The sequence below is a fragment of the Ursus americanus genome, chromosome 14, assembly GCF_024610735.1.
Source record: "Ursus americanus isolate L20-20 chromosome 14, mUrsAme1.1.p, whole genome shotgun sequence".
Lineage (NCBI taxonomy): Eukaryota > Metazoa > Chordata > Mammalia > Carnivora > Ursidae > Ursus > Ursus americanus.
Window position 1 is genome coordinate 55797708 of NC_142140.1, and position 26620 is coordinate 55824327.

A 26620-nucleotide genomic window follows, 5' to 3' on the forward strand; every position below is an offset into this window, starting at 1 on the left:
TCAGTGGTAGAATTTTTCAATTTGCTTTTTGTATTTCTGGGTGATAAAATGTCTCCTAACCTTGGTTGTTGGACCTATCAAGAAAGGAGAGATGAGTTCAGATGTGGGGATGAAACAGAAGTCCACGTGTCCCGTGTGCGGGCAACAGGGTCCCGTGACTGCGGCAGGCCGGGGCTGGCCAGGGCCGGCTCTGCCATCGACTTGGTGAGTGCATCACCTTCGCCATCAGTGTGGGGGTGACAGAACGCTCTCCTCACCCCGGGCTGCGGTGAGGACCGTGTGACTGGCAGGGCATACGCATGCCGGACTCTGTGCCTCATGTGGCCGGGGCACCCCACGAAGGCATACCACCCCCTGATTTTACAGGTGAGGAAATGGGCTCAGAGAGGGCCACTTGCTCCAAGTGGACCCGGCATGGGCATGGCAAGGGCAAGACTTGAATTCAGGCCCTGATCCACGCCCCAGGCTGCTAACAGGCTCTGAGTCACTGTGGGGTTCAGGCTGTCCCAGCTACGTCCTGAGCAGCCCCACGAGGATTGCATATTCAACTCATGGTTGGAAGAACCAAGGATCGGAGGGACAAGTCACTTGGAGGGGACCAGATTTGAGCCCAAGTTGTTGGAGGCTATGCGCTTGCTGTCACTCTCACTCTGTAATCCATGCCGTCAGGTTACAGCTGAGTGCTGAGAGAAAGCCCCAGAAAGGACACTGAGGGAAAGCAAGACCCCCTCCCACCCTGGAGTGAGCCCTCCCCTCATGGGGCAGACAGACACAGATGAGTTAATACGTAGGGTAATTTCAGACTATGGTGTGTTACGGGGCCAAGACGGCAGCAGCGTAGGAGGGGGGATGGTGAGCTACAGGGCTGCTCTGTTAAGGGCGACGGTGAGTCACATTAGCCAGGATGGTCGGCGAAGGCCGCTCGAGGAGGTGGCCTGTAGGGTGAGACGTGGACCATGAGAAGGAGCCAAAGAATTGAGGGGGGAGGGCATTCCAGGCTGAGGGAGCAGCAGGTGTGAAGGTCTGAGGCGGAGCTGTGCCTGAGAGTTGTGGGAATGGTGCGGACGCCCGTGCAGTGGGGGCAGCCTAAGAAGAGGAGGTCAGCAGGAGACAGCTCGTGCAGAGCCATAGTGAGGAGTTGGGCTTTTATTCCTAGAGCGGGGGATGTGCTGCCCTGGGGAAAAGGGACCCGTGTGTGTGTGTGTGTGTGTGTGTGTGTGTGTGTGTGTGTGTGTGTGAGATGTGGGCAGCCTGGGCGGGGGCTGCTGTACTCCAGTGAGCTGGAAGTAGACCCTCAGACCTCCAGGAAAGGGCACATTTCCTCAGTTTCCATGTGGCCCTGGACACTAGCAAGGGACCAGCCTCCAAGTGCCAAGGCTCCCTGCTCTCCAAGCAGCTCACCCAGTTCTCCGTTGGAGACAGAAAAGTCCTTCTCCAGGATGACCCACTTATGGATCCTCTGCGCATTGGAAATGGCTTCCCGATTCACAGCGTCTATGCCTTGCTGGATGGCCCTGTAGACCAGGGGGTCCTGCAGCTCCAAAATCTCAGAGACGGTGGACACGTGGCTTCCCAGTTTCCGGCAGAAGTGGATGGCCTCCAAGCTTAACTTGTCCAGTGGCTCTCCGCTCTTCCCGTCGATCTCACACTGCCCCGGGACACCCTCGTCACCACACCCAGTGACCACACACACTCCCTGGCCATGCCTGTGACCGGGAAGTGGGTCTCGAACCCACAGGGGTGCACCCTCCAGACCCTGGGGCAGAGACCCCCCGAAGGACAGCAAACCCACATTACCACGTTACCTTCAGCGTCAGCAGCATGCTCAGAAACTTGGCCCCATCTCCCACTAACAGGGCATTACTGATTATGGGAATCTTCTCTTTAACCAAGTTCTCAATGGGAATAGGGGCCACGTTCTCACCGCCGGCCGTGATAAGGATTTCTGGAATAAAGCATGGCTCAGTGAAGGTTCAACAGCGAGAGTACAAAAGCCTTGCCCCTTCGAGGATCAGAGGGGACAGAGGCTGACACAGATGACTGCTCACTTAGAAAACCCCAGAAGCAGAGGAGGACCCCTGCCCGTGGCCGGGACACCCACCGTGCCCTTCTCCAAGCCAGCATCACTCTGCTCCTCTGCCCCTGTCTCCTTGGAATGCCCAGCAAATGCCCAGGTCCTCTGCATTTTACTTGGACGGCCTGTAGTAATCCGCTGCCTGTTTCTTGGTCCTCCGTACCCTGTTCCGGGCCCTCCAGAGGCCTGGCTTGGAAGATAGTCCAGTGCTTCTGGCCATGCCCCGTGTCTGTCTGCGGATTTTTCTACCACTTGGCAAGCCCAGGAGCAGCTTTAAGAGAATTGCGTCACTTTTTCCCCAGCCTCTCAAATTCTCCCAAGAGCCCCTCCTCCAGCCCTAGATCTGCTCTTCACTTGCTCTTCATCTAAGGATGCTGGCTGCCTCCTGTCCCACCCACCCCAGCTCTCTGTGTCTTCTACCGCGATCTTTCAGCCATCCGTACCGAGGTGGGTAGGGCAGCGGTAGTAATGTGATTGTGACAGACACCTGTGGTGGTGTCTGCCGGTGACTCCAGTGTCCAGCCCTGCTGTTTGTTTAGGGAACTCTTCTCTCCATCTCAAACGCTTGTGGTTTGGGTGAGGACCGCAAGGATGAGCATGTGACCAGGTCTGACCCGTCAGCACACTCTGTTCTCTGCGGAGATTCATCTTGAGAAGGGCTCCAGTGAGAACCAGACCTAAACCTTGGGCTGTGCCTTGTGGTTAGGGTGAGCCTAGACTGTTGGCAGCCATCTTGTGAGCAAATGGGAAAAGCCTCTCCAAAAACGGCCCCATCACTGAGGACAGCTAAGTGAGGGAAGGGTAAAGCAATTCCTTTGATGTTATTTTGGCACCTGGATCCAGCCGAGCCTGACATGAGACCTCTTGGACTTCTCCATTTTTGAGCCAATAGTTTCTCTTTTTCACTCACACCTATTTCAGGAGGGTTTTCTGTTGCTTAGCACGGAAACGATGCCAACCTGGTTCACTGACTAAATGGTTACTGCCCGTGTCGGGCTTGTTGCCAGATGCTCTGTCTGCATCGGAGGTCGGCGGCCTACAGCCTGTGAGTCCGATCCAACCCTCCATGTGTTTGTGTGGCCACGAGCTAGAAACGGTTTTTATATTTTGACATGGTTGGAAGGAATTCCAAAGAATAGTGGGAGTAGGGACACGTGAGAACTTGATGACATCAGTGGTGGCACGTGGCCATGTCCATTTGTCTGCTAGGCATCCGTGGCTGCTTTTGTGCCGCCGTGGCTGGGCTGAGCAGCTGTGACACGGACTGTATGTCCTGCAGATCCCCAGAATGTCTACTGTCAGGCCCTCAGCAGGAGGACTTCCATAGCATCTCCTCGAATCCTCACTTCATTGTTATAATTGTGTAGATGATTATGCCCCCCGAGTTACAGGGAAGGAGACAGGTTTCAGGGCTAGCGTGGGTCTCTTTCCTCGGGCCCGTCTACCAGGGGCACGAGGGAAAAGCTGGACTCTGCAGAAGGGGGTGTCTCCGTGTATCTGTGTGGGGCCCCCCGTGGAAGGTGGGGCGCCGGGAGCCTCTGTGCTGGTGCACCGGGCCCTTCAGCGTTCAGGGTGGGCCTGCCTGTGGGAAGCATCCAAAGAGCCAGCCCCGGTACCTTTGATACGGCTGGTGATGTAGAGGAAACCCTGGCTGTCCATGCGGCCCAGGTCCCCGGTGTGTAGCCAGCCTTCCTCATCAATGACCTCCCGGGTGGTGTCTTCCATTTCCAGATAGCCCATGAACACGTGCCGACCCCACGCGCAGATCTCCCCGACGCCGTCCTTGCTCTCCTGGTACAGCATGTTCTTACACCCCGCCATGATTTTGCCGCAGCTGCCAGGAGGGTGGGAGGGGGAAACCAGGGCTCAGGGAGACAAGGTCACCCAGCCAGGTCAGCCTGGGTCTGCAGCGTGGGCTGCCCCGCGGGATCCGCTGCTCTCACCCTCTCCAGGCCCCAGTGGGCAGGAGGAGGTGTGCGGATAGTTCCAAGAAAAGGATAGACAGATGGATTTGAAATGTATGCAAAGAGTTTTTTTCAACTTCGCTCGTAACAAAAGGAAGGTACGTGAAAGTTGTGTTGAGGTACCATTTTTTTTTTTTTTTTTTACCAACTGGTCTAGCACCGTGGGTGGTGTGCATGCAAAACGTTTGTTGCGGCCTCGTTTGTGGTGACCCGTGATGGAGAAGAAGCCGTAAGTACCCACCAGTAAGAGGACCCGTCCAGTAAACGACGGTGCATGCACCCAGGGGACACCCTGCAGCTGTTAAAGATGGGGCAGGGGCTTCTTATTGGGAACATTCTCTACGAGATAGGAATCTCCCACCAGCCAAATCCATTTGATTCCTGAGCTTGGATGATGGGAATCAAGACCGATTGGAAGTTCCTGTTACGAACCCAGATAATGAAGGACATTGGGTTATCTGACCTCATTTGTTTCCCGAGCTCCAGATAGCAAGTAACAGTTCAGAGAGGATGAGTTTTGTGTTCATTTTTAACATGGAAAATGCTTGTGTTGGGGAGAAAAGTATGTATGTCCATGCACTGCTTATGTCCGCTTAGCTCAACAGCAGTGGTGGTGTGGTTTGGCCTCTGGGAGGGTGTTCGGGGTTGAGCTGTGCCCCTCTCTCCCAGCACCTTTTGTGTTGCGAACCCCCAGCACCTCAGAATGTGACCGGATCTGGAAACAGGGTCATTGCAGATGTAATGGTTAAATGCAGACGAGGTCATCCTGGAGTATTGGGTGGCCCCAAATCCAGTCTGCCTGGTGTCTTTATAAAAAGGGGGACGTTTTTATTTCAGACATGCCCCCCGGGGAGAACCATGTGAAGGTGAAGGCGGAGATCCGGGGGATGCGTCCACAAGGGCGGGAACACCAGAGATGGCCAGCGACCGCCACACGCCGGAGCCCCAGGACAGATTCCCCCTCACCCTCATTGAACCAGCCTGCCCGCACCTCAGTCTCAGACCTCTGTCTCCAGAATTGTAAGAAGCAGTTTTTGTTGTTTAAGTTTTGGGGAACTTGGTTATGGTGGCCTTAGCAGACCCCCTGAAGATTTGGGGTGGGAGGGAGGGCGCTTTTCACTGTATCATGTTATGCCTTCGGAGTTTTTGGACATGGGCATGTATTTCTCTTTGGAAAACACGATTTAAAGATGGAGGCTGGAGTTTGCACGTTTCCTCCAGGTTTGGGAGCAAGGTCACTTCTATTTAGGGAGGGACCACTCTTTGGTTTTGGAAAAACCGCAGTGCGCATTTGGGTTATGCAAAAAATAGACCTCGGATGGGACGATGGAGTGGGGAGGGGGGACACTGAGGTGCACAGCTCCCCCACAAGGCAGAGTAAAAGGCAGGAGATGGTTTCGCCATATTAGGAAGATTGAACTCAGTTTCCGCCAAGTTCAACGGCAGTTGGAACCTGGCCGAGCATGAGAGGAAAGCTGGACTTGCAATGTGCCAGCAGAGAGGGGGTCAAGGAGAGACGGCGGGAGGCTCTGTGGCTGTCAGACCCAAAGAGTGGAGCTTGTCTTTGGTGTTCTTCCTGCTTCGGTGTCGTTGGGTTCACTCCTGCGTCCTGGGGCTAGGTGAGCTTGGGAGAAAGCTCAAAAGGGCCCATGGACGTGTTTGAGATGGAGCGCGCTGGAGATGAAGGGCCTCAGGAGGTGAGCCTGTGGGGGCCATGTGGAGGCAAAACTCACAGGTGACAGTTGGGGAGACCCTGGAACATTCTAAGAGCCCTTATCCATGGGCTCTTGGACAAATGGGGGCTTCTCTTGTAGTGAAGATTTAGAGCTTGGAGACTGGAGAACAGGGGTCATTCTCAGGTCAGGGTTCACCTTACCCCGTGGCTCGCCCATCCTCCCACCTTTAACCCTAGTACCCCCTGTTGCTGGAGGGCCGGGGGTCTTCCCAGGAGGCTGGTACCTGTGAATCTTGTAGTTATTCTGGTTGGATACAGTGTGAGGTCCTGTGCATTCGGTCATACCATATATCTCGCTTATAGGCATGTCCAGGCTTAGGAAGAACTCAGAGGTCTCTTGGTTAAGAGGTGCAGCCCCGCTGATAAAAAAGTGGCAGTAATCAAGGCCAAGGTCACTCCTGACTTTGCTGAACACGAGGGCCTTCGCCATGCGGTAGCTCATGGGGGTGTCCTGTATCCTGTGAGTAAGAATGTCAGGGGCAGCTCACAGCCATGGAGCCGAACGGGGGTCAGTGAGCACCAGCTGGAGAAGGCTGAGCCCCCTTCCCCATGGCCCTCTCCCTGCCTGGCCCCGCTGGACCCTCCACCTACCCCAACATCTTTTTTGTATTGACCTTTAAGCCGATAATTCTTCCCCATGAAAATACTTTCTTCCTTAAGCTTGAGAATTTGATACCATTTGCTTTGATCGTCTCCTGCATCTTCTCCCAAATTCGGGGCACCCCCAGGAAGGCGGTAGGCTTTACCTCTTGCAGAGTGCTGATCAGAGTGCCCTGCAAGGGACCAGGCTGGGTTAGCCACACCTGCACCCTGCCCGGAACCCAGATGTCCCTCTCTCCCCAGCCGGCCAGCTCAGCCCCGGAGAAGCTCGGCTGACTGGACCAGGGTGAGCTCCCCACCCAAGGGAGCCAACCCACTGGTGGGCTGGTGGCCAATCAGATTTCACTCTATGGGTGAAATCTGGGGATTTGGTGGAGAGCACAGACTGGTGACAAACCCGACCCGCGGATGCAGCAGACTATTGCACAGCTGTTAGAAAGGATGTAAGATTTGTTCCCAGACAGGTCTGTGGGTTCAGTGCAATCCCTTTCAAAATCCAGGCAGACTTTCCAATGGATTGACAAGCCCATCTCAACATTTATATGGAAATGCAGAGGACCTAGAATGACCAAAGCAGTTTTGGAAGAGAAGAACAAAGTGGGGAGAATTATTATCCGATTTTGAAATTTATTCTAAAATAGGGTGATCAGCCGTCCTGGTTTGCTCAGAACCCAAGGAGTTCCTAGAAGGTGGCGTTTTCAGTCACAAAACTGGGAATGTGTCAGGCAAACAAGGGCAAGGTGGGCACTGTGTCAGAAAGCCAGAAAAGTCCAGTCAGTGCGGTTTGGGTATCAGGCTGGACATACAGTTCCACGGGACAGAACAGAAAATCCAAACACGAGTCTCTACATCTATGAGCAATTCACAGTCAGTGAAAGCGCCCATGCAACTCAGAGGAGAGGAGGCTGGTCCTGTCCTGAAAGATAAAAGCCAGAACTCCGTTTAGTGTCTCTCACCACACACAAAAGTGAACTCAGGACGGAGCACAGACCCAAGCGTGAAAGCCAAAACCAGAGGCTCCGTGGGGCGCGCGGCAGAGACCTCTGTGGCCCCAGGGCGGACAAGGGTCTCTTACATATGGCACCACACGCATGAAAGAAAAGGGAAAAGGCTTCATCGGACTTGAAAATGAAAAGACATGCCACCAGGAGGTGTTGGCAAATTGATATTTGGTCAAGCCCAGCCATAAGAAGAGACACAGCCACATTTTGAAATGAGCGAAAGATTGGCACAGATGTTTTTCTCCCAGAGAATGTCCACAGCTGGCCACCAAGAGCGTGGGGAGGTGCTCACCACCATTCGTCATGAGGGGTGCCACCTCCCACCCACTTCGAGAAGCAATAGTGTGGGCAGCAGCCCCGTGTCAGCGAGGATGGGGAGGAGCAGGGCCTCTTACGCGCTCCGGGGGGCGAAGGGGGGCGTGAAATGGGGCAGCCACTTTGGAAACAGTCTGGCAGTTTCTTGAAACGTTAAGATACCTTTATCACTCCCTGGATGTTGGGTTGGTCATTTGGAAACTGTTGACAGTTTTTGGAGATAATAAGGATGTGGGGGGAAGGGAACTTCTCAGGTCCCAAAGGTGCGTGGGTGCGCATTATGCAGTCAGCCAGAGAAGAAAGTATTTATCGAGTGGCTACGACATCTCAGACATTGAGCACTAGCGTGGGAAGGGGGAAAGAGGGGCCAAGGAGTTACAGAAGTGGAAAACAGAATGACAAGGAGGAGATGTGGTTAAGGGCCTTGAGATGGGATTGGTTTCTGGAGCTTTTTGAGTGCTGGGAATACTGACTTTAAAACAAAACAAAACCACACACACACATTCTGCTTTCAATACCAGTCACATCTTAGTTTTGAGTTTTTCGGTGCACAATCCATACAACCGTATGTGGATGCCCTGAATTGGGGAAAGATAAAAACTAGAAGAATGTGGCCAACTGTTTCCATTGCTCCTGAATGGAGCATAAGATGAGGAAAGAGAAGGAACCCATGGATCAAGGTGCCTAATATAACCATCCACCGACCCCGGGCTGCCCTCAGCCTTACTTTGAGAGCGTCTGGTTGAGCAAAGTAGGTGAAAGCCCCGATCTTCATGGGTACCCAGACATCCATCATTTGAGCTGCAATGTGGCTGAGGGGAAGGTAGCTGACCACCACCTCCTGCTTTTCTGCGGCACAAGACAGGCCGCTGTTCTTTGCCACTGTGCTCGCTGTCCACGTGATCTAGAACACAAGGCAGGCTTACGATCCAGGGGCCCCGTCCTCACTGAAGGGCCATTTAAATGCAATTACTTACCAAACACTTACAACACACCTACTGTGTGCTGGGCCCTGCTCTCCCGCTTCCCAAACATGAAGTCATCACATGCTGGGTCGGTACCTACAATCCTTTATACTTTAAGGATGGAAAAACAGAAGCCCAGAGTGGTTAACGAACTTGCCCGAGGCTGGGAGGAGCTGTAAAAGGTAGTGGGCAGATTTGGGGGTTGAGCCGACCCCTTTGGATCCAACAACAGAGCCTAGAATCGGAATGTCTACATGGAAAGTCAGAAACCTAACGGATTCAGTAAGTGGCTCAGGACCCAATCCTGGCTCCACCGTTTGCTAGCTCGGTGACCCTAGGCTCTTTGCTCATCTGTAAAATGGGCACAGGGGCTTCTCGTGCCCAACAAACCAAAAGCCACCCATAATCCCATCACACAAACACCCAACAGTTAGCATATGCATGTTTTTCCTTCTCCAACACCTGCCTCCATGCGTCGTTTTAGCAGAGGTATAATTTTGCAGTCCGTCTTTCTCACTGGTGTCGTCCATCTCAGGCAGTGACCTCATTAATCCAGCCACACAGGCCTCCACACCGTTCCTCCCGCACATGAGGCACGGCCCTGCTTCGGGGCCTTGGTGCTGGCTGTTCCTCCGCTTGGAATGCTCTTCCTCCAGCTTGCCCTGCAACTGAGTCTTTCTCGAACATGACATTTCCACTTGAATGCCACACCACCTCGGAGAGGCCACATCACGCCTTCCAAGCTGGAGTTCCCCTCGTCTAAGTCTCTGGGTGCCGTCACCACAACCTGCTTGGTTTTATATGCTTGCTCCCTGTCTTCCCAAGGGCCCTGATGGGGCCTGTTTGGTTCAGTGCTGTGTCCCCAGGACGTAGTAGGGACTCGACAGGTTTTGTTGACTGCGTGAGCGAGGAGACAGAAGGGATATGTAAGTAGGGCTGAGTCTGCAAAGTGCTGGCCCAGAGCGAGCCCTCAAGACCAGTCCCACTTCTCCCCCTGGGTCTCGGGATGGAGGGATTTTACTTCTCTCCCCGTAGCCCTGTCGCTTACAGCCTATGCTCCGAGGTACCCAGCACCCATGCATTGAGGGAAGGGGCTTGGCGTGTGTAGACTGTGATGCATCCAGTGGTGTTGACCTCCTGGGTCCGGCTTCCGGCTCAGGGACATGGAGCACGTCATTTTCCCTCTCCAAGCCTCGGTTTCCCCGTCTGTGACAGGGGTTAATGACACCTTACCTCCTGGTAAGGGGTTTAGCGGGGGGTTAGCAGGTGCCTAGCTCAGCGTGGCGCAAAGTGCCCTGTGAACGGGAGCAACCTTGACCTGTTGATGTGCATTGAGAGTGTTGGTCCAGCTTTGATTCCCGTATAAAGATGATGATGACTTAGAAATACGAACGGCCAACCCTGCGTGGTTCGCTGCGTGCCAGGCGCCCTGTGCTCATCTGTGGATTCCCCGCCACGCCGCCATCCGGAGCTGGAGTCTGCTCCCCTTTCCCTTCACAGGGCTGTTTTGACCAAGAGAATGGAGCAGGGGTGACCCTGGGTAGCTTCGGACATCGAGCCTCCACCTTTGTCTCGGGGGTGATTGCTCTGGGGGGTGGGGCGGTGGGAGCAGCCACCACGTGAAGGAGGTCCACGGCCTTGGAGCCACTGCCCTGTGGGGGACCCGGGCCACGTGAGACCGATGGGCGCTGCCCTTCCGGCCCAGCCTGGCCACCAGCTCATGCCGGTGGGACGTGAGAAACTCCCCTTGAGCCCCGCCTCAGCTCCAGACCCAGAAATCACACAGCCCAGGGGTTTAAGTCTGTGAGTTGTAGGATGGCTGGTTACGCAGCATCCGTTAACCGCCACAGGATGTGGGATCATTCGCTGAGAAGTAGAAGCCGTTCTCATCTCCATCTTACAGGTGGGGAAGATGAGGAACTTGTCCCAGGTCACCCAGCTGGCAGGTGGGAGAGCCGGGACTCGGAGCCAGGCAGCCTCGCTCCAGGGCATGTGCTCAACACCCTGATGGCCGAAGACCATCTCACGGTACATGAAATTGCTAGGAGGAGAGATGTTGGCCAGGGTGGGGTGAGGGCCTAATGAGATTCCTTTCGTTCGTTTATTCGCTGAGCCCACAGAAGCGGATTGCTCCCTCCTCTGCACAGGCACCTGTGCACAAGCCCTGTCCTCGAGGAGCTGGTGTGCGCGACCGACAAGTGACTCTATAATATGTCAGTGTGAGAGCAGCAGCCAGAGAGGTTAGAAGCGGAGTGTTTTTATTTGCTCTTTTAAACATGGGAGTCAGGGAGGGCTTCCGGGAGGAGGTAATGTGTGAGTGGGGGTCTGAAGGAGGAGAAGCAACAAGCCACCCGGCTCTCTGGCAAAGGGAACGTGCAGAGGGAAGAGCCAGGACGAAGGCTCGTGTGTCCAGTAATTATTAGTCGAGGCTGGGAGGAAACTCCTCATTGAAAAGCTGGCGATCTTTCTGGTAGAGAACCACCATGCCAGTCGGGTGCACGTCCTGACAGACACTTTTCTGCTCTTAAAACATATGCGTGAGCGCATTGCTTGCTGCTGCTTCTCAGTTTCTAACGAAAAGCATGTTTGGCTGTCTGTGTATACTCTTCTGCAACTGGCTTCAAAATGTGTGCATCGCATGGCCAGTTTTACACATCAGCTGCGTAGAGCTACAGCGTCTTTAAGAATGTGCGCCGTGGAGGGGCGCCCGGGGGGCTCAGTCGGTTCAGCGTGCAACTCTTGATTTCAGCTCAGGTCATGATCTCAGGCCCGTGAGATTGAGCCCCGTGTTGGGCTCCGCATACAGCAGGAGTCTGCTTGAGATTCTCCCTCTCCCTCTGCCCCTCCCCCTACTCCCACATAAATAAATACATCTTTTAAGAAAAAAGTGTCCTGTGGAGCCAGCCTTTCTGCGTGGGTTCAGTCTCCACCACGTTGCTCTGTGTGCGAGCTGGGCCAAGTTACAGAACCTCTCTGGACTTCAGTTTTTCCACCTGTAAAAGGAGCCTGGTAGAATTGGGAGGCTCGTCGGGAGGATTTGCTAAGTGTAAAGCTCCCGGAACAGTGCCTGGCATGCTGTGAGCTGTGACTGTCTCTCCTGCTCTCTCTTGCTCTTTTTTAAACTGCTTTATTGAGGTGTAACTGACATACAGAGAGCGCGATGCCCCCTGACACTTGTCTCCACCAGCGAACCCGTCACCAGTCTCAAGATAGTGAACATTATGTCACCCCTCTGTCATGCCTCCCTTTGCCACCTACCCCTACCCAGGCAGCCCCGGGTCTGCTTTCTGTCCCTACGGATAAGTTTGCATTTCTTAGGCTTTTATAGAAATGGGATCTTTTAGGATCTGTTCCCCTTATTCTTCTATACCCTTGGTCTAAAGTATGATCACCTGTGGACTCCATCCAAACTATACATGTCTTTCCCAGACACGCAGCCTTTCTTGGGCAACCAAAACTTCAACTTCTGCTTTACGTCCGAAACACAGAATGTATATTCTGCTCGTTCACCTGCTTGTCTGTTATCGAACACTGTTCTGAGCTCTCTACAAATATTAACTCATTTCATTTTCACAACAGCCCAGGAGGTCAGGGACTGTCGTACCATGCCCATTTTACAGATGTGCAAATGGAGGCTTGGAGATGTTAGGTGTCTGGCCCAAGATCACGAGGCAGGATTTGAACGCAGGTCTACTCTAAAGTCCCCGATCTCCACCCAAGAGGGCAGTGTTCACATGACCCTCCGTACTTTACTGGCTAGGGAGCCATTGTGTGCCAGACCCCTGAATGCCACCTTGCCGCCTGTGGGGCAAGAATAGAGCCAGAGGGCCAGTGGCGCAGGTGCAGGGACTCTGGGCGCTGCGAGGTTCATCGCCGTCGGCAGAGACAGCACTTACGTTGTCATGGCTAAGCATCACTCCCTTGGGATTGCCTGAGGTCCCAGAGGTGTAGATGATCATAGCGCACTGATTAGCCCTCTGGCTTTCCATGATCTGGTCCAGCCGGGAGTCGGGGATGCTGTTGCCGAGCTCCATGAAATCATTCCACTGTGGAGAGAAGAGACAGGCAGAGGATGGGGACTCGGGATGTGAGGGTGACCCTGGACACGCCAGGAGACCCCTTCCCTAGTCAGGTCTTGTGCCATCAGCTTCTCTAAAGCATGATTCCCTGCAAGAGGGGAGGCTTAGGGTCACCAGGCCTGGTACCTCTTACAAAAGCCCTGAGATGTTTGCTTCTCCTCCTTTACTTCCTGGCAGACTGCTGGGTCTGGACATGTGACCGCAGCTGGTCCAATCACAGTGAAGGTCAGGGCTTTTGCTGGAAGCTCTGGGACTGTAATGAGTCATCTGGACATGAATGAGTCAAGATGTAGCCCCAGGAGCTGCCTAAGGTCACACAGCAAGTAAACAAGAGCTGGCGGTCTAAACCAACAGGGTCAGAGCCTGTGCTCTTATCGACCTTCCAGTATGAGGCCTCAAGAGGAACTGTTGGGTTGTATGGACCGAGTATCACACAGGACCTACAAAATTTCCATCGCTGAGCCCCCAGCAAGGCTCTGGATGAGGGCAATGCCCTGAATTCAAGACGGAGGGCACACAGCATCCTCTAGAAGAGCCAGGGTGATGCTGGCCCCGTGACATCAGCTCCTGTCTGAGGGCATTTCTGGTTGGTTCGGCTGGGAGGGTGTTGCTGGCACCTAGTGGATGGAGGCCGGAGCGCCGCTCAGCACCCTACAATGCACGGCACGGCCCCGTGACATAGAATGATCCTCCCCAAGTGTCCAGAGCAACAAGGTCGAGAGATCCCTCTGTAAGCAGGGTTGCTAACAAAGGAGTTTTTTCGAGGTAGCCAGACCTCAGGTATTGTTGCTTTGATGGCCACTTTTCACCTCTAAAAAGTCTATGATTCTGATCTGTTTTCTTCCTTAATCATTCACCATCCTGGTCTTCATATTTGAGTGTTTTCTGGAAGGTACGAAAGCTGGCAAGGGTTTTGGTTGACCAGAAAGGATCATGGGCACCTTTTGTCCCATCTGCATGGAGGGCAAACCAAATAAACTCCATGACATTGTAGGACTTCTGATTTGAGTCATGGGTTTGAGGGTCTCATCTCATGGACATTAACAGGAGCTTGTCCTTGTCCCTCACAAGCCTCCTGCCCTGGCTTCTGGGAGACGACCCAGTGTATCCTCACACAGAACCCCTACTCTGGCTAAAGTACATCTCTGTTGCTTGTACCGAAACGTTTCCTGACTAATACACCCTGAGGCAGGGGCGCCTGGGTGGCTCAGCTGGTTAAGCGTCTGCCTTTGGCTCAGGTCAGGGAGCTGCCGCTCCCCCTGCTTGTGCTCTCTCTCTCTCTCTTAAGTAAATAAATTTTTAAAAATCTTTAAAAAATAAAACTCCCTGAGGCAGAGTGCATTTTCACAATATGACTGTGACAACTTTGATGGTCAGCTTTGATGGGCACAGTATGTTGGGGGCGATGGGGTGTGGCTTCCAAGAGTAGGTCCTTAAAGGCAAGACACCTTCCCCATGGCACGCGCGTGCTCTCTCTCTCGCGCGCTCTCTCTCTCTCTCTCTCTCGATGTTCTCTGTAGAGATCTGAGCCAGGAGTAAGTCCAGAGATCCTGAGGTCACCATGCTGGAGCGGCCACAGAGAGAGAGAGAGGGAGGCACAGGAGGAGCCCAGCTGTAGGGTCAGGACCAGAATGAGGACTAGGGACTTAGCCTCCAGTGCAGAATTTAAGGAGATGCAAACAACACAATAAAACAAAAAGGACAACAAACCTTTGGCGATCAAGATAAATACTATTTTAATGCAGTATATTTTAAGTCACTAACAATGCAAAAAAAAAAAACCCATGATGAATGAAATATCAAAAACCATTTTTTTTTAAATAATCAAATATTTAAATAAAGACAGGCTCCACCAGGGCGGCTGGTCCAAGCCATGGCAGAAATGCTCAGCCCCGTGTTCATATTTGTGCATATTAAACAGTGGTTCATGGCTTTAGTGAAGCTATTACTGATGACTTGGCACATATTAAAGCCTAAAGTAAAATTATAACAAATTCTGGTTTGGATATAAAGTGAGTATTTAAACCTAATGTGGGTTTTCACACACTAATTTTCAGTGATGTAGTATTTTTTCAATTGCCTTAATGTTCTGAAAAGAACAATTAATAAAATGATTGTTGTTGTCTTAAGCCACCAGTTTTGGGGGAGATTTGTTTCACAGCAGTAACTACTCACAACAGACATCTTCCCATAAATCAGACCCTTTCCGCCAGGAAGAAAAAGGAAGGCGCTAAAGCCCCGTCCGCCTGCCCCGCGGGCCACCCTCCCCGGCCTCGGCGGCCCCTCGCACACTTACAGAGTACACGTTCTCACTGCTCTCCTTCACGGGCAGCTTGTACTGGATGATCACTTTTAGGTTCTCCACCCTGCCCTGCGGAATCTGAAAGAAAGTTCCACATGGGCCTCATGGGCCTGGGAGAGACTGAGGGTGGATGTCTCCTCAGCAGTCTCCCGCAGGGACCCCAGCCCGCACAGCACTGCTCTTTGGCCCGACTGACAGGACACAACCTGATTTGAGGATGGGGTTCTTTTTGCCCGGTATCAGTAGCCTCCAACGCTTAACGGCCGGTGAAGACAACAGCGTCCTGGGCCTGCTACGGTCACAGAGTGTCGGTGGTTAGTTCGTGAGCCCGCGCCTTGCACTGTGCACCCAGGAGCCAGCTCACCTCCTAGCTGGAGCTGGGCCACAGATATCCTCGGTGAAGGTGATGGAACCTGGACAAGTTCAGGACTTTCTACCTATACCGAGGGCTCTGTGGTTCGGCTGACCACGCCTGTGGGATTCTTGTACCCGGTGGGTGCAGAGGAAGGGGTGTGTCTCTACAACATGTCGAGCCAGTCCAGTGACAGAGCCCCTGCCAACATCCGGTAGGTAATTGTAATTAAAACCAAGCCTCCATTGTGGATTGAGAGAAGACGACAGAAGCTCTGGTAACAGTCGGACGGGAGGTTTCCAGAGAGAGAGGGAACCGACATCCAGAAAGCTTGGAGCAGGAAATGGCCGGGGATGTTTGAGGATTATATGAAGTCTCGGATGGCTAGGATGAGGTTGGAGGGGAGAGGATTAGGGTGGAGGCAGGAAAGGATGCTGAGGGCCAGGTCGGCCACACCTTGGAGGCAGTGGCGAGGAGTCCGGAGTTTATTCTAAGGAGGCAGGGAATCACTGAAGAGTTGGAGGACTATAAGCATGGGTATTGCCTAGAATTAAAGATTCCCAAGCGGAACTGAATATTCAGTTTGGGAGGAGCGTGTCAGAAGCCTGGCTTTGAATCTTGCATGCGAAGGGTGTAGGTTTTTTCACCCCAAACTGTAAGCCAGTATTTGGCAAAAAGGACCCACTCTTCACCCACCCCCCATCCCACAGTTGGTTCTGCTATGAACAGAACAAATAGGGAATAACATGAGTATCGGGGACCGTAGAGGCATCACTTAAAGCAATTTCAGAAAGCTCAAGGCTGGAGGGAGAAGTCTGTTTTCCCTGAACCAGGTCAGGAATTAGGCATCCAAGGAGGATTGGTGGGGGAGACTTCTATTTCACTGAGTCTAGCTGGATTTCATGAGTCTGGAAAGTCTATCCTAACTTCAGAGATGCTAAACTGTGGGAAAACATGACCAACGATGATTGGAGGATGCCGTTGACAGCAAGACACATCTCAACTCCAGAGACATTAAAAAGTAGAGAAGTGTGTAACTCAGAAATACAATGTTGATACAACAGCCACAGGGCCCTCGGACTGGTGAATCTGGGCACAGAGGTTCACTGTCCTGAAGATTCCTCTCCCCATGGGGTCCTCCTGCCAGAAGCTGGATGAGGAAATTGCAGCTCATTCAAACACTAGTAATGGAAAAACTTTCCACAACATCCATATGAAGATACTACAAGATAAAAAGGGAGTAAGAGGGGAGCCAAATTTTGTACGTAAAGAAAAGTCACCACAAAGCAAAGGGAAATTGTCACCCAATGTTCCAAAATAAAATTTAAAACGTAACAAAGTAAACACATCTGGAAAGGAAGAAAACAAAGCAAACATACGACCACTGAGGGAAGAGAGAGCCACACCAGAAAGAGGTGAAACAGGAAGTGGTAGAACTTAGGAAAGAAATAGAAGAGAAAGAAGCATATCAGGAATGATGACAGTTATTTAAAAAATGACAATGACAAGGGGGCGAAAGCCTTAAAATAATTACATGTCTAAAAGAAAATAAGTAGTGGGCTGTATATAAAATAATACGTAAACGCATTTTAAAAATAGAAGCTTACATGCTGGACAGGAAGCCTACTTAAAAAAAATTCAAAAACTTAAAAAATTAAATAAAGGGCATTTAAAACAATAGCTCAGTAGGAAATGAAGTTAATATAAATTGGAAATTAGATCCCTGCCGCTCCACCCTGCGCCCCCTAGTTATACTAAAGTAGCCGTGGAGGAGGCTTACCGAACCCAAGAATGGGGCCAGCCCCACCACCCCAACTATCATTAGCATCCACCTGGGAGCAACAGGACAGGTAGTCAGGCCCTAGCAGTCCCCCTGGGTGACTGGTGGGCGGTGTTTGGGTTTGGGCTTTACCGAAAGGATTTTCTTTAACTGTAGGTCATTCTCAACCAGCAGGATGTTCACTTTGGCCTGAGTAATGACGTATTGGCAAGCCTCCGCAGAGTTGGTGGCATAAATACCGACACAAAGACCCCTGGGGAAAGAAAACACATGTGCGTGTGCACGTGCCCACACACCCACATCCTAAGGTGGGAATGTCCTGGAAGGTGGGGGGAGGGGAAAGCTCTATCGACAAATCCTGAGCTTGCAGCCTTTGGTACCAGCTTCCCTCCCTCCACGACTTGACCATGATGAAAACAACAAAAATAAGGGTGATGGAAGCAGCAAGTCCTGTAATGTCGTTGTGATGGCGGGTCACGGAGCCCTCACAGCATCCCATTTTAGAGATGAGGAAACTGGGCCCCAGGACAGTGAAGTCACTTGTTCAGGGTCCCACGGCAATAGATGCTAAAGGTGGGATTTGGACCCCCACTCAGCTACCTGTTCCCTTCATTTTGCTGCCATTTGTTCTTGCCTTTAACCATTCTGTTTCTCAAATTTGCGTTTCCCTAATGGCTGATGACGTCCAGTGTCTCCTCAGGTGCTTGTTGGCTACTTCCCTCTGTGAGCTTTCTGTTCAAGCCTTTTGCTTATTTAAAATCTTTTTGTCTTTTTTTGCTTTAAAGATTTTTTAGTGTAATCTCTACACCCAACATGGGGCTCCAACTCATGACCCTCTACCAACAGCCAGCCAGCTGCCCCGCCTTTTGTCTTTTTATTACGCAGTTACAGAAGCACCTTATGTATCTGACATGCTAGTCCTTTGTCAGGTTGGTTGGTCGGTGGGTCTGTCTTGCCCCCTCACGTGGGGTTGCACCTGCAATCCCCGGTCACATGTCAGTCAGAGCCAGCCCAGGGCTGCTAGCCCGGAGTAGCGGCTCCCCCGCATTCAGGGTCAACCCAGCCCACAGTCTTACCCTGCTAAGATGGCACCAAGAGAAGCAATAAACCACTCAACGGAGTTAAAGCCCAGGATGCCAACTCCCTGGAAACGCTGCAGGCCCAGCTGGGAAGGCAAAAACAAACAAACAGAAAGCAGAAACACAAAGACGGTTTGTTTCTGGGTGGGATCTGCTCACTGGGGTGTGTGAAAGCAGACTCCAAAGCCCATGAGGTCACGTTGGGAAAAGCCAGTGTTGAGCCTAAAATCTGGGGTGTGATATTTTTGTGACTGTTGGGAGGCTGGTTTGCCTCCCTCTACATAATGCACCATTTATTTATTCTTGTTTTTTATGTATTTTATTTTTTATTGTGGTAAACTCTATATAGCAATTTTTAGTGCACAGCTCAGTGGCATGAAGCACACTCACACTGTTGTGCAGTCGTCACCACCCTCTCCAGAACTTTCCATCTCCCCACACGGAGACTCTGTCCCCGTGAAACATGGACTCCCCACCTCCTGCCCCAGCCCTGGCTCCTGCCATTTCCTCTCTGTCTCTGTGGATGGGACTCCTCTGGGGATCTCCTGGGAGTGGGGTCCTGCGGGATGTGTCCTTCTGGGTCTGGCTCCTCTCACTGAGCACGGTGTCGTCAAGGTCCATCCGTATTGTGGCAGGTGTTAAAATGTCCTTCCGTTGTTAGACTGAATAATAATTTGCCGTATGGATGGACCACTTATCCATTCCTCCACCCATGGAGACTTAGTTGCCTCCACATTTTGACTACTGTTAATAATGCCGCTGTGAACGTTGTGTAAAAGTATCTATTTGAGTCCTTGCTTTGAATTCTTTTGGGAATTGTTGGGTCATATGGTAATTCCATGTTTAATCTTTTGAGGAACCACCACACTGTCTTCCGTAATGGCTGCACCATCCTTGGGGCGCCTGGGTGGCTCAGTGGGTTAAGCATCTGTCTTTGGCTCAGGTCATGATCCCAGGGTTCTGGGATCGAGCTCCTGTGGAGCAGGGAGACTACTTCTCCCTCTCCCTCTGCCTGCTGCTCCCCTTGCTTGTTCTCTCTCTATGTGTCAAATAAATAAATCTTTAAAAATAAATAAATAAGATGTAGCCTTGATCTGAATGTACCTGAGGATGAACCAGGAAATCCAGACATGAAGGTGATCCTCGTTGGGGGAGGCCCAGGCTTTGCCACACCCCAGATTTTAGGCTCAATGGTGGCCTTTCCCCATGAGACTACACGGAGTTTTGGGAAACTCTTAACTTTGTTGGCTGTTTTAGTCACGTGGGCAAGGCTGGCAATGACCCACTGTTCTTGGGGAAAATATAAGCATTTGTAAGGTATGTGCCTGCCAGTGCTTCAGAACACTATAACAAGTATTTCTGCTTAGTAACAAGCAGGCTGTCTTCTTTGCAGGTAGACGGTCTCTATTAATATGGAGATAAACTGATTTGGTACTGTTTGGATCCCTGAGGATTGGGAGAGTAGGGATCTTTGAATCCCCAGATCTAAGGCCAAAGCCAGAGAGGATCGTCTTTCAGGAGAGGTGCACTAATCACAGCACTGTGGTGGGGCAGCCGAGCAGAAGCTCAGCCCTCACAGACAGTTCTCATCATCTCGCGGTGGAGACACGTGGGTGTCAGAGGGGAGGGGAGAGAGGAAGTCAGGTCTGGGTCAAAATGTGACAGCATTTCCTATAAACCAAACCACCAGGCATTCCCTTGTGCAGTAGGAGGTACCTGTCATATTCGTTATCTGTTGCTGCATAACGTATCACCACAAACTTGGCAGCTTAAAAGAACACACATTCATCGTTGCCACTTCCATAGGTCAGGAGTCTGGGGACAGCTTCACTGGGTCCTCTGCTTAGGATCTCCTGAAGCTGCAGTTAAGGTATCTGCAGGGACTGTGGTCTCCTCTGAAGCTTGAGGACCTTCCTCCACACTTGCAGACTGTTTGTGTTATTCATTTCCTTGTGCTTAAATGACTGAGGTCCGGTTTCTTCCTAGCTGTCAGCTGGGGACTGCTCTCCTAGAGGTGGTCGGTTGTCCCCTGCCACATAGCCCTGTCCACAGCATGGCAATGTGCTTCCTCAAAGCCAGCAAAAGAATCTTTCTTTTAGTGGTTTCCCTGATTAGGTCAGGCCCACCAGAGCATTTGCTGTTTTGATGAACTCAGAGTCAGCTGATCAGGGAGCTTAATTCCATCTGCAAAATCTCTTCACCTTTGCCACCACAGGAGTAAAATCCCATCATAGTCCCAAGTCCTGCCCATACTCAAGGGGAGGAGTCTGTCTATACAGTGTGAATACACCAGGGGTTGGAAACCTTGGGAGTTATTGTAGAATTCTGCCTACCATGCCTATCAAAGTAGCCAATATGAACGTTTTTTATAATATGTTGTCAAGAGTAATAGGTAAGCAGCTTCTCTCACACACACACTGTGAGTGGGCATATAGAAGCACCGTCTCTGTAAGAATTCATTGTACAAAGAAGGTTCTCTGTGGCTCCATACATGGTCGCAAAGCCTAGAAACACTGTCAGTACCCACCATTAGGGGGCTGGTTATGCCAGTATTGCTACATGCATATTTGTAGTTGCTGAAAAGAGTATGGATTTGTTTTTAGTGAATCAACCATGGGAGGATCTCAGAGTGAATCAACCATGGGAGGATCTCAGGCTGGAGGCAGCCAGCCTCCAAGATGGCTCCCAATGAGTCTCACCTCCTGGGGTTTGTGTTCCTGTATAATCCCCTCCCACATTGTGTCAGGGCTGGTCTGTGTAACCAGTAGAATCTGGAAGAAGGGATAGAATGTCACCACTGAGATTAGGTTATGGAAGCTATGGGAAGATATGGTTCCCATCCTGTTCACACTCTCTTGGATCACTTATTCTGGGGGAAGCTGGCTGCCATAGTCTGAGGACACTCGACCCAATAGAGAAGGCCAGGGAACCAGGAACCAAGGCCTCCTGCCAATAGCCAGCCATGTAAGTAAGCTTACATGTGGACCCTCTGGCCCTAGTCAAGCCTTCAGGTGGACAGCGTGACTACAGCCTTGCGAGAGACCCTGCAGCTAAATTTGGGGTAATTCGTTATGCAGCAGTAGCTAACTAATACAGAGAGACTTTAAAAAGCAAGACGTGGGGCGCCTGGGTGGCTCAGTGAGTTAAGCATCTAACTTCAGCCTGGGTCATGATCTTGGGATCCTGGGATTAAGCCCCAAATTGAACTCCGTGTGCAGCAGGGGGTCTGCTTGTCCCTCTGCTCACTCACCCTGCTTGTGTTCTCTCTCTCTCTTTCTCGAATAAATAGGTAAAATCTTAAAAACAAATAGCAAGGTGCAGAATCATGGGTGGAGTAGGCTATCATGTGTGTAAAAATTTGCATGTAGAGAAACTTTGTAATATATACACATAATTTATTCCCTAAAAGGATTTACAAAAAACTGGCAATGGTGGCTGCCTCCATAAGGGAGGGGTCAAGGATTAAAGAGAAAATTCTCACCAATTAACCTTCATATCCTATGGGGCCTTGTGCATTTTATACCAAATATATGTGTATGTCGAATGAACGATTGATGAATGAATGAATGAATGAATGAATGAATGAATGAATGAATAATTCATTTACCTTGATCAAGGCTCTTGCAGCCTTCCGACAAGCCTCATAGTACTGTTTGAAATTCAGAACATCCCACTGCTCACTGTTCTTTGTTGCGAGGGCTGGATATGTCCCAAATCGGTTGACTGACTCCCGAAAAAATTCAGGGATGGTTATTGGGGTCTCATGGCCTGGCCCATGTTTTGATAGCCTCAGAAGGACTTCTCCATCTCGACGAACGGTCCACAGCCCAGGAGTAGCTGCAAACAGCCACCAGGGTTGGTGGCAAATGTTTTTATTAATTTAATAACTTTGGGGGAGGAGTGTCCTTTTTGGGATTGAAGAGCTGAGTGTTGAATTAATCCCACTCCTCGGGTGAAGTCACATGGCCCACACCAGCCCATTCATGCTTTTTCTTTCTTATTTTTCCTTACCCCCCCTCAGCAATTTACTATGAAAAGTTTCACACATATAAGAAACTTGAAAGGACTGTGTACCCGACACCCTCGTACTCAGCACGCGGTTTCCACAACTGCTAGCATTTGTCCCATTTGCTTTATCACGTCTCTGTCCTGCCATCTCTCTACCTCCATCCATCACTCCGTCTATTTCAAAGTAAGCTGCAGCTCTCCATCCATTTCACCCTTAAACACTTCAGCATGGGAGTCATTCACTGGAGTTCCATATTATTTATAGGTTTTTTAGTTTAAGGTAGAATTTACACGCGGCCGACTGCTTAGACTTTGGCCAGTGGAACGTGGGAAGTGGTTGTTGTGTTTCTCCCAGGCGGAAGGTTTCCAAGCCAGCGTCTGACTCGCGTACCCCATTCTCCTCACAAAAATGGTGCAAGCACATGGCCGGGAGGCACCCTCGTGCCAGATACACATCATGCGAGCAAGAAACAAGCTTGTGTCGTGCTGAGCTGTTGAGGTGTGGGGTTGGACGTTACAGCGGCATCACCCGGACCACGCTGATACCACCACTTATATGGAACTGGCAAAGGGGCTGACTCCAAACCAGTTTGTTTCCCCCCACCCCTTACCTCCTTTAAGGCTGGGAAATGGTGGAGCCCTAGAAAAAAGAGAGGAGGGTCTCGCCTGGAGAGAGCTGATGTGCAGTGTGTTGCTCATCACCCCCCTCCCCAGCCACGGCCCAAGTGAGAGAAGATTCTGGAAGCCTTCTTGGAGAACTGGGTGTGTGACTCTTGACTTTGACTGAAACTTACGCACTGGAGAGGTGGTAGCTGGGAAAGGCCCAAGTAGACAGCGGGGTTGGGAGAACACCGGCCGTCCCCGTGCTGTGGGACACTGATTTTTTCTCCTTGACGGACATGGACCTCATGGAGGGGCTCCTAAGGGCTTTTGGCTGGAAGCCAGTAAGAAGAGCCTGGAGATCTGCGTTCAGAGGCGGACACTGAGGGGTCACCAGTGGGCGCTGAGAAAAGGGCACGAACCGTGTATCATTCCTCTAGGGCCGCTGTGAGAAAGTACCCCAAACTGAGAGGCCGAAACAACAGCAATCTATTCTCTCCGCTCTGGAGGCCATAAGTATGAGATCAAGTGTGGGCAGAGTCGGCTCCTTTGGAGGCCATGGTGGAGAATCGGTTCCATGACTCCCTCCTAGTTCCTGGCGATTTGCCGGCCGTCTTTGGAGTTCCTGGCTCACAAAAGCATCACCCCAGTCTGTGCCCTCAGCTTCGCGTGGCGTATCCCCGTGTCCCGTCTGTGTGCCTGTCTGTGTCCAACTTGCCGCTTTTCTTACAGACACCAGTCGTATCGGGTTAGGACCCATGCAAATGACCTCATCTTACCTAATGACTTCTGCAGTGATCCCTCTTTCCCAGCAAGTCACATCCTGGGGTGCTCCGTGTTGGGCGTGTCTTCGTTCATGTGCCTGTTCCAGCACAATGCAAGACACTTACAAATAACAGACGTTTATTTCTCATGGTTGTGGGGCCGGGAAGTCAAAGATCAAGGCGCTGGCAGATTCAGTGTCTGGGGAGAGCCTGTTTTCTGGTTCACAGCGGCTTCTCACTGTGTCCTCACCTGGCAGCAGGGGTGAGGGAGCTCTCTCGGACCTCTTTTATAAGGGCTCTGATCCAGTTCATGTGGGCTTCACCCTCATGACCTGATCCCTTCCCAAAGGCCCCACCTTCCAATATCATCACATTGGGGTTTAGTTTCAACAGATGAGTTTCGGAGGGACGCAAGTATTCAGACCATAACAGGGGGATACAGTTCAACCCATGGCAGCCTACATCAAGGCAAGGCTGATCAGCGGTTTCCCCTGACCCACCCCCGAGGAGAATTAGCAGGAGGCGTGCCAGCTTACAGTGGGCAGCGGGGAGAACATCATGGAGGAGATAGAAGCGCAGCTCATCGGGCCTCCCCGCCGCCACCGCTGCAGGCAGCCAGCCGAAGCCCGGGGAAAGGCAGAAGCTTTAAATGGGACAAAAATGTGGAGCGCTGTCACCTGGATCCTGGTTAGGGGTATCTTATTGTCTGTATTGGATTGAATGGTGCTCCCCCAAAATTCATGTACTGAATCTCAGAATGCGACCTTATTTGGAAATAGGGCCTTGGCAGGTGGGATCAGTGGAGGATCCCAAGATGGAATTCTGGTTGTAGGGTTGGCCCTGAGCCCAATGACTGGTGTCCTTACAGGAAGAGGAGAGGACACAGAGACTCCCAGAGACAGAAGGCCACGTAATGCGGGAGGCGGAGATTGCCGTAAACCAAGATCCTTGTAAACCAAGGATCACCAAGGATTGCCAGGAGCCACCAGGAGCCGCCGACACCTTGATCTCAGTCTTCTAGCCTCCAGAACCCTCACAGAATGAGGTTCTGTTGTTTCCACCACCTGGCCTGGGATACTTTGTTACGGCAGCCCTTGGAATCTGACAAGTGACCAAAATGAGAGTCTGAAGATGATTGTCGCTTGAGAATGATTACAAAAGCTGTCATTCTTGCCGACGTTTTATGCACTTGGAAGAGGGCAGCTGTGAGACATAATGAAGACGCTCTATCTCGTGATGTTCCCTGAGCTTTGTCCCGGCGGCAAAGCGGTTACAACATATGGATGAAAATCATTATCACATACCTGCACTATGTATTTGTTATATATAGATAATACAAATGTTAATATACAGTAACGTTTAATTACAATATATCTGTATTCTATACATTAATGTCTGTACTATAGAAATATTATATCTACATTATATCCATTTTCAGTTGCAACTGTGCTACATATAATTACATCTGCATTGTATATATAGATAAGTACGTCTGTGCTATATTGTTACATCTGCACTATATACATGCTTACATCTGGCCTATATCACATCGGGACCATGTATATTACTGTATCTGTACTATATATATATACAGTGGCATCTGTACTTTATATATATATACACACACAGTTATACCCACTGTATGTATTATTATATCTGTGTCTACACTATATATTATTATATCTGCACTACATGTATTATCACATTGTAGATAACACCCACACGTATGTAATTATATCTGCACTATATATAATGGTTCCTGGGTGCTTTAACCACATGGCTGTCCTAATAGGGAGGTGTTAGGATCAATGTCCTGTGCTACAAATGATACAAATGAGGTTTCCGAAGAGCAAGCCCCTCACCCACTGTCACGGGACTGGTTCAGTTCTGCTCGGACAGCAGCTTGCCTGGGCTGCCTGCACTCCCTATCGGGTGTCGGTAGGAGTCGCCCATCCCTCCACCCCCGTTTCAGGCGCCTCAGCCGAAGCCAGGGGCCGGGCAAGGAACAAGTGTGTCCTGACTCCTTTATGAAAAGGTTTGGCTAAGTCCGTGCCCCTTTCTCTTTCCCATGAGCACTCTAGTACAACGTACCTTTGTTTTTACTCATGTCTCCTTTAGGGTCCTTAATCTCCTCTTTACGAGTCATGGGGTTTTCAGCCTTTCCAGGTCCAGAGACACCATGCTTCACAGCACTGCAAGGTACAAAGCAGGGAGCTAACTTAGCGGGCCTGGCGAAGGGGCTGCAGGTCTGAGGCCAGCTTCCATCCATTGGTCATGCCTGCCTAGAATCCTGGGATAAATTAGTCACGCTTGTCCCAGGCCTAGGAGGGGAGGAGAGTGGTCTGTTTGCATCCAATCCAGGAGTTTCCAGAAGAGTCTCTTAAATGGTTGGAATATAGCGACCAAATGTGGTCCTGTGGGTGAGAAAACATTTTGAACTCCCAAGAGAAAGAAACCCACGGGAGAGTTCTGTTCCGTTTGGTTGCCTTAAAGATAGTATGACATGAAAACCCAAAGGGCATAAAGGAAAAACAGAAAATCTTGCTGCATAAGAAGTTTTTAATTTCCCACATGGCAAAAGAATACCATAAGCCATCGAAAGCTCAACAACAAACAGAAACAATATGGGTAACATGTCTAATAGATAAAGGTCTGATTTCCTTCATATGTGAAGAACTCCAATGGATCAATAAGAAAAAGTCCCAGTACCCCAAAGGACATAAATAGGAAATGCCTGGAAAACAAATTTAAAATGACTTTCTCAGTCATGAGAGAATGCAATAGAAAATATTATGATGTACTTCACCTGTCAGATTGAGTAATAAGCTTAAGAAGGCTGAAAAATACTTTATATCAGTGAGGATGTGAGGAGACAGACACTCGCACACATTAGGAGACTGATGCGGCCCTGTTGGAAGACAGCAGCCCGTGGTCAGACTTCAGATCACACGGTCGCTCACCCGTCTTTGGAGGACACTGAAGATTCTGGCTGCTGGGGTCCT

The 26620-nt window shown here is 50.9% G+C and overlaps 1 protein-coding gene across 1 annotated transcript; it reads right to left on the reverse strand.

Annotated features, from left to right (window-relative positions):
• On the reverse strand, positions 1-25800 carry LOC123779028 (long-chain-fatty-acid--CoA ligase ACSBG2). The gene is made up of 13 exons (XM_087866678.1): positions 25710-25800; positions 21854-22083; positions 18244-18332; positions 17300-17420; positions 15030-15113; positions 12551-12700; positions 8417-8593; positions 6365-6546; positions 5998-6231; positions 3691-3908; positions 1806-1945; positions 1402-1648; positions 1-74 (listed from the first exon to the last, which is right to left on the reverse strand). Exons 1-13 carry the CDS (start codon positions 25762-25764, stop codon positions 1-3), a joined length of 2001 nt encoding a protein of 666 aa, XP_087722804.1. The 5' UTR covers positions 25765-25800.
• Between the last annotated feature and the right edge of the window lie 820 nt (positions 25801-26620).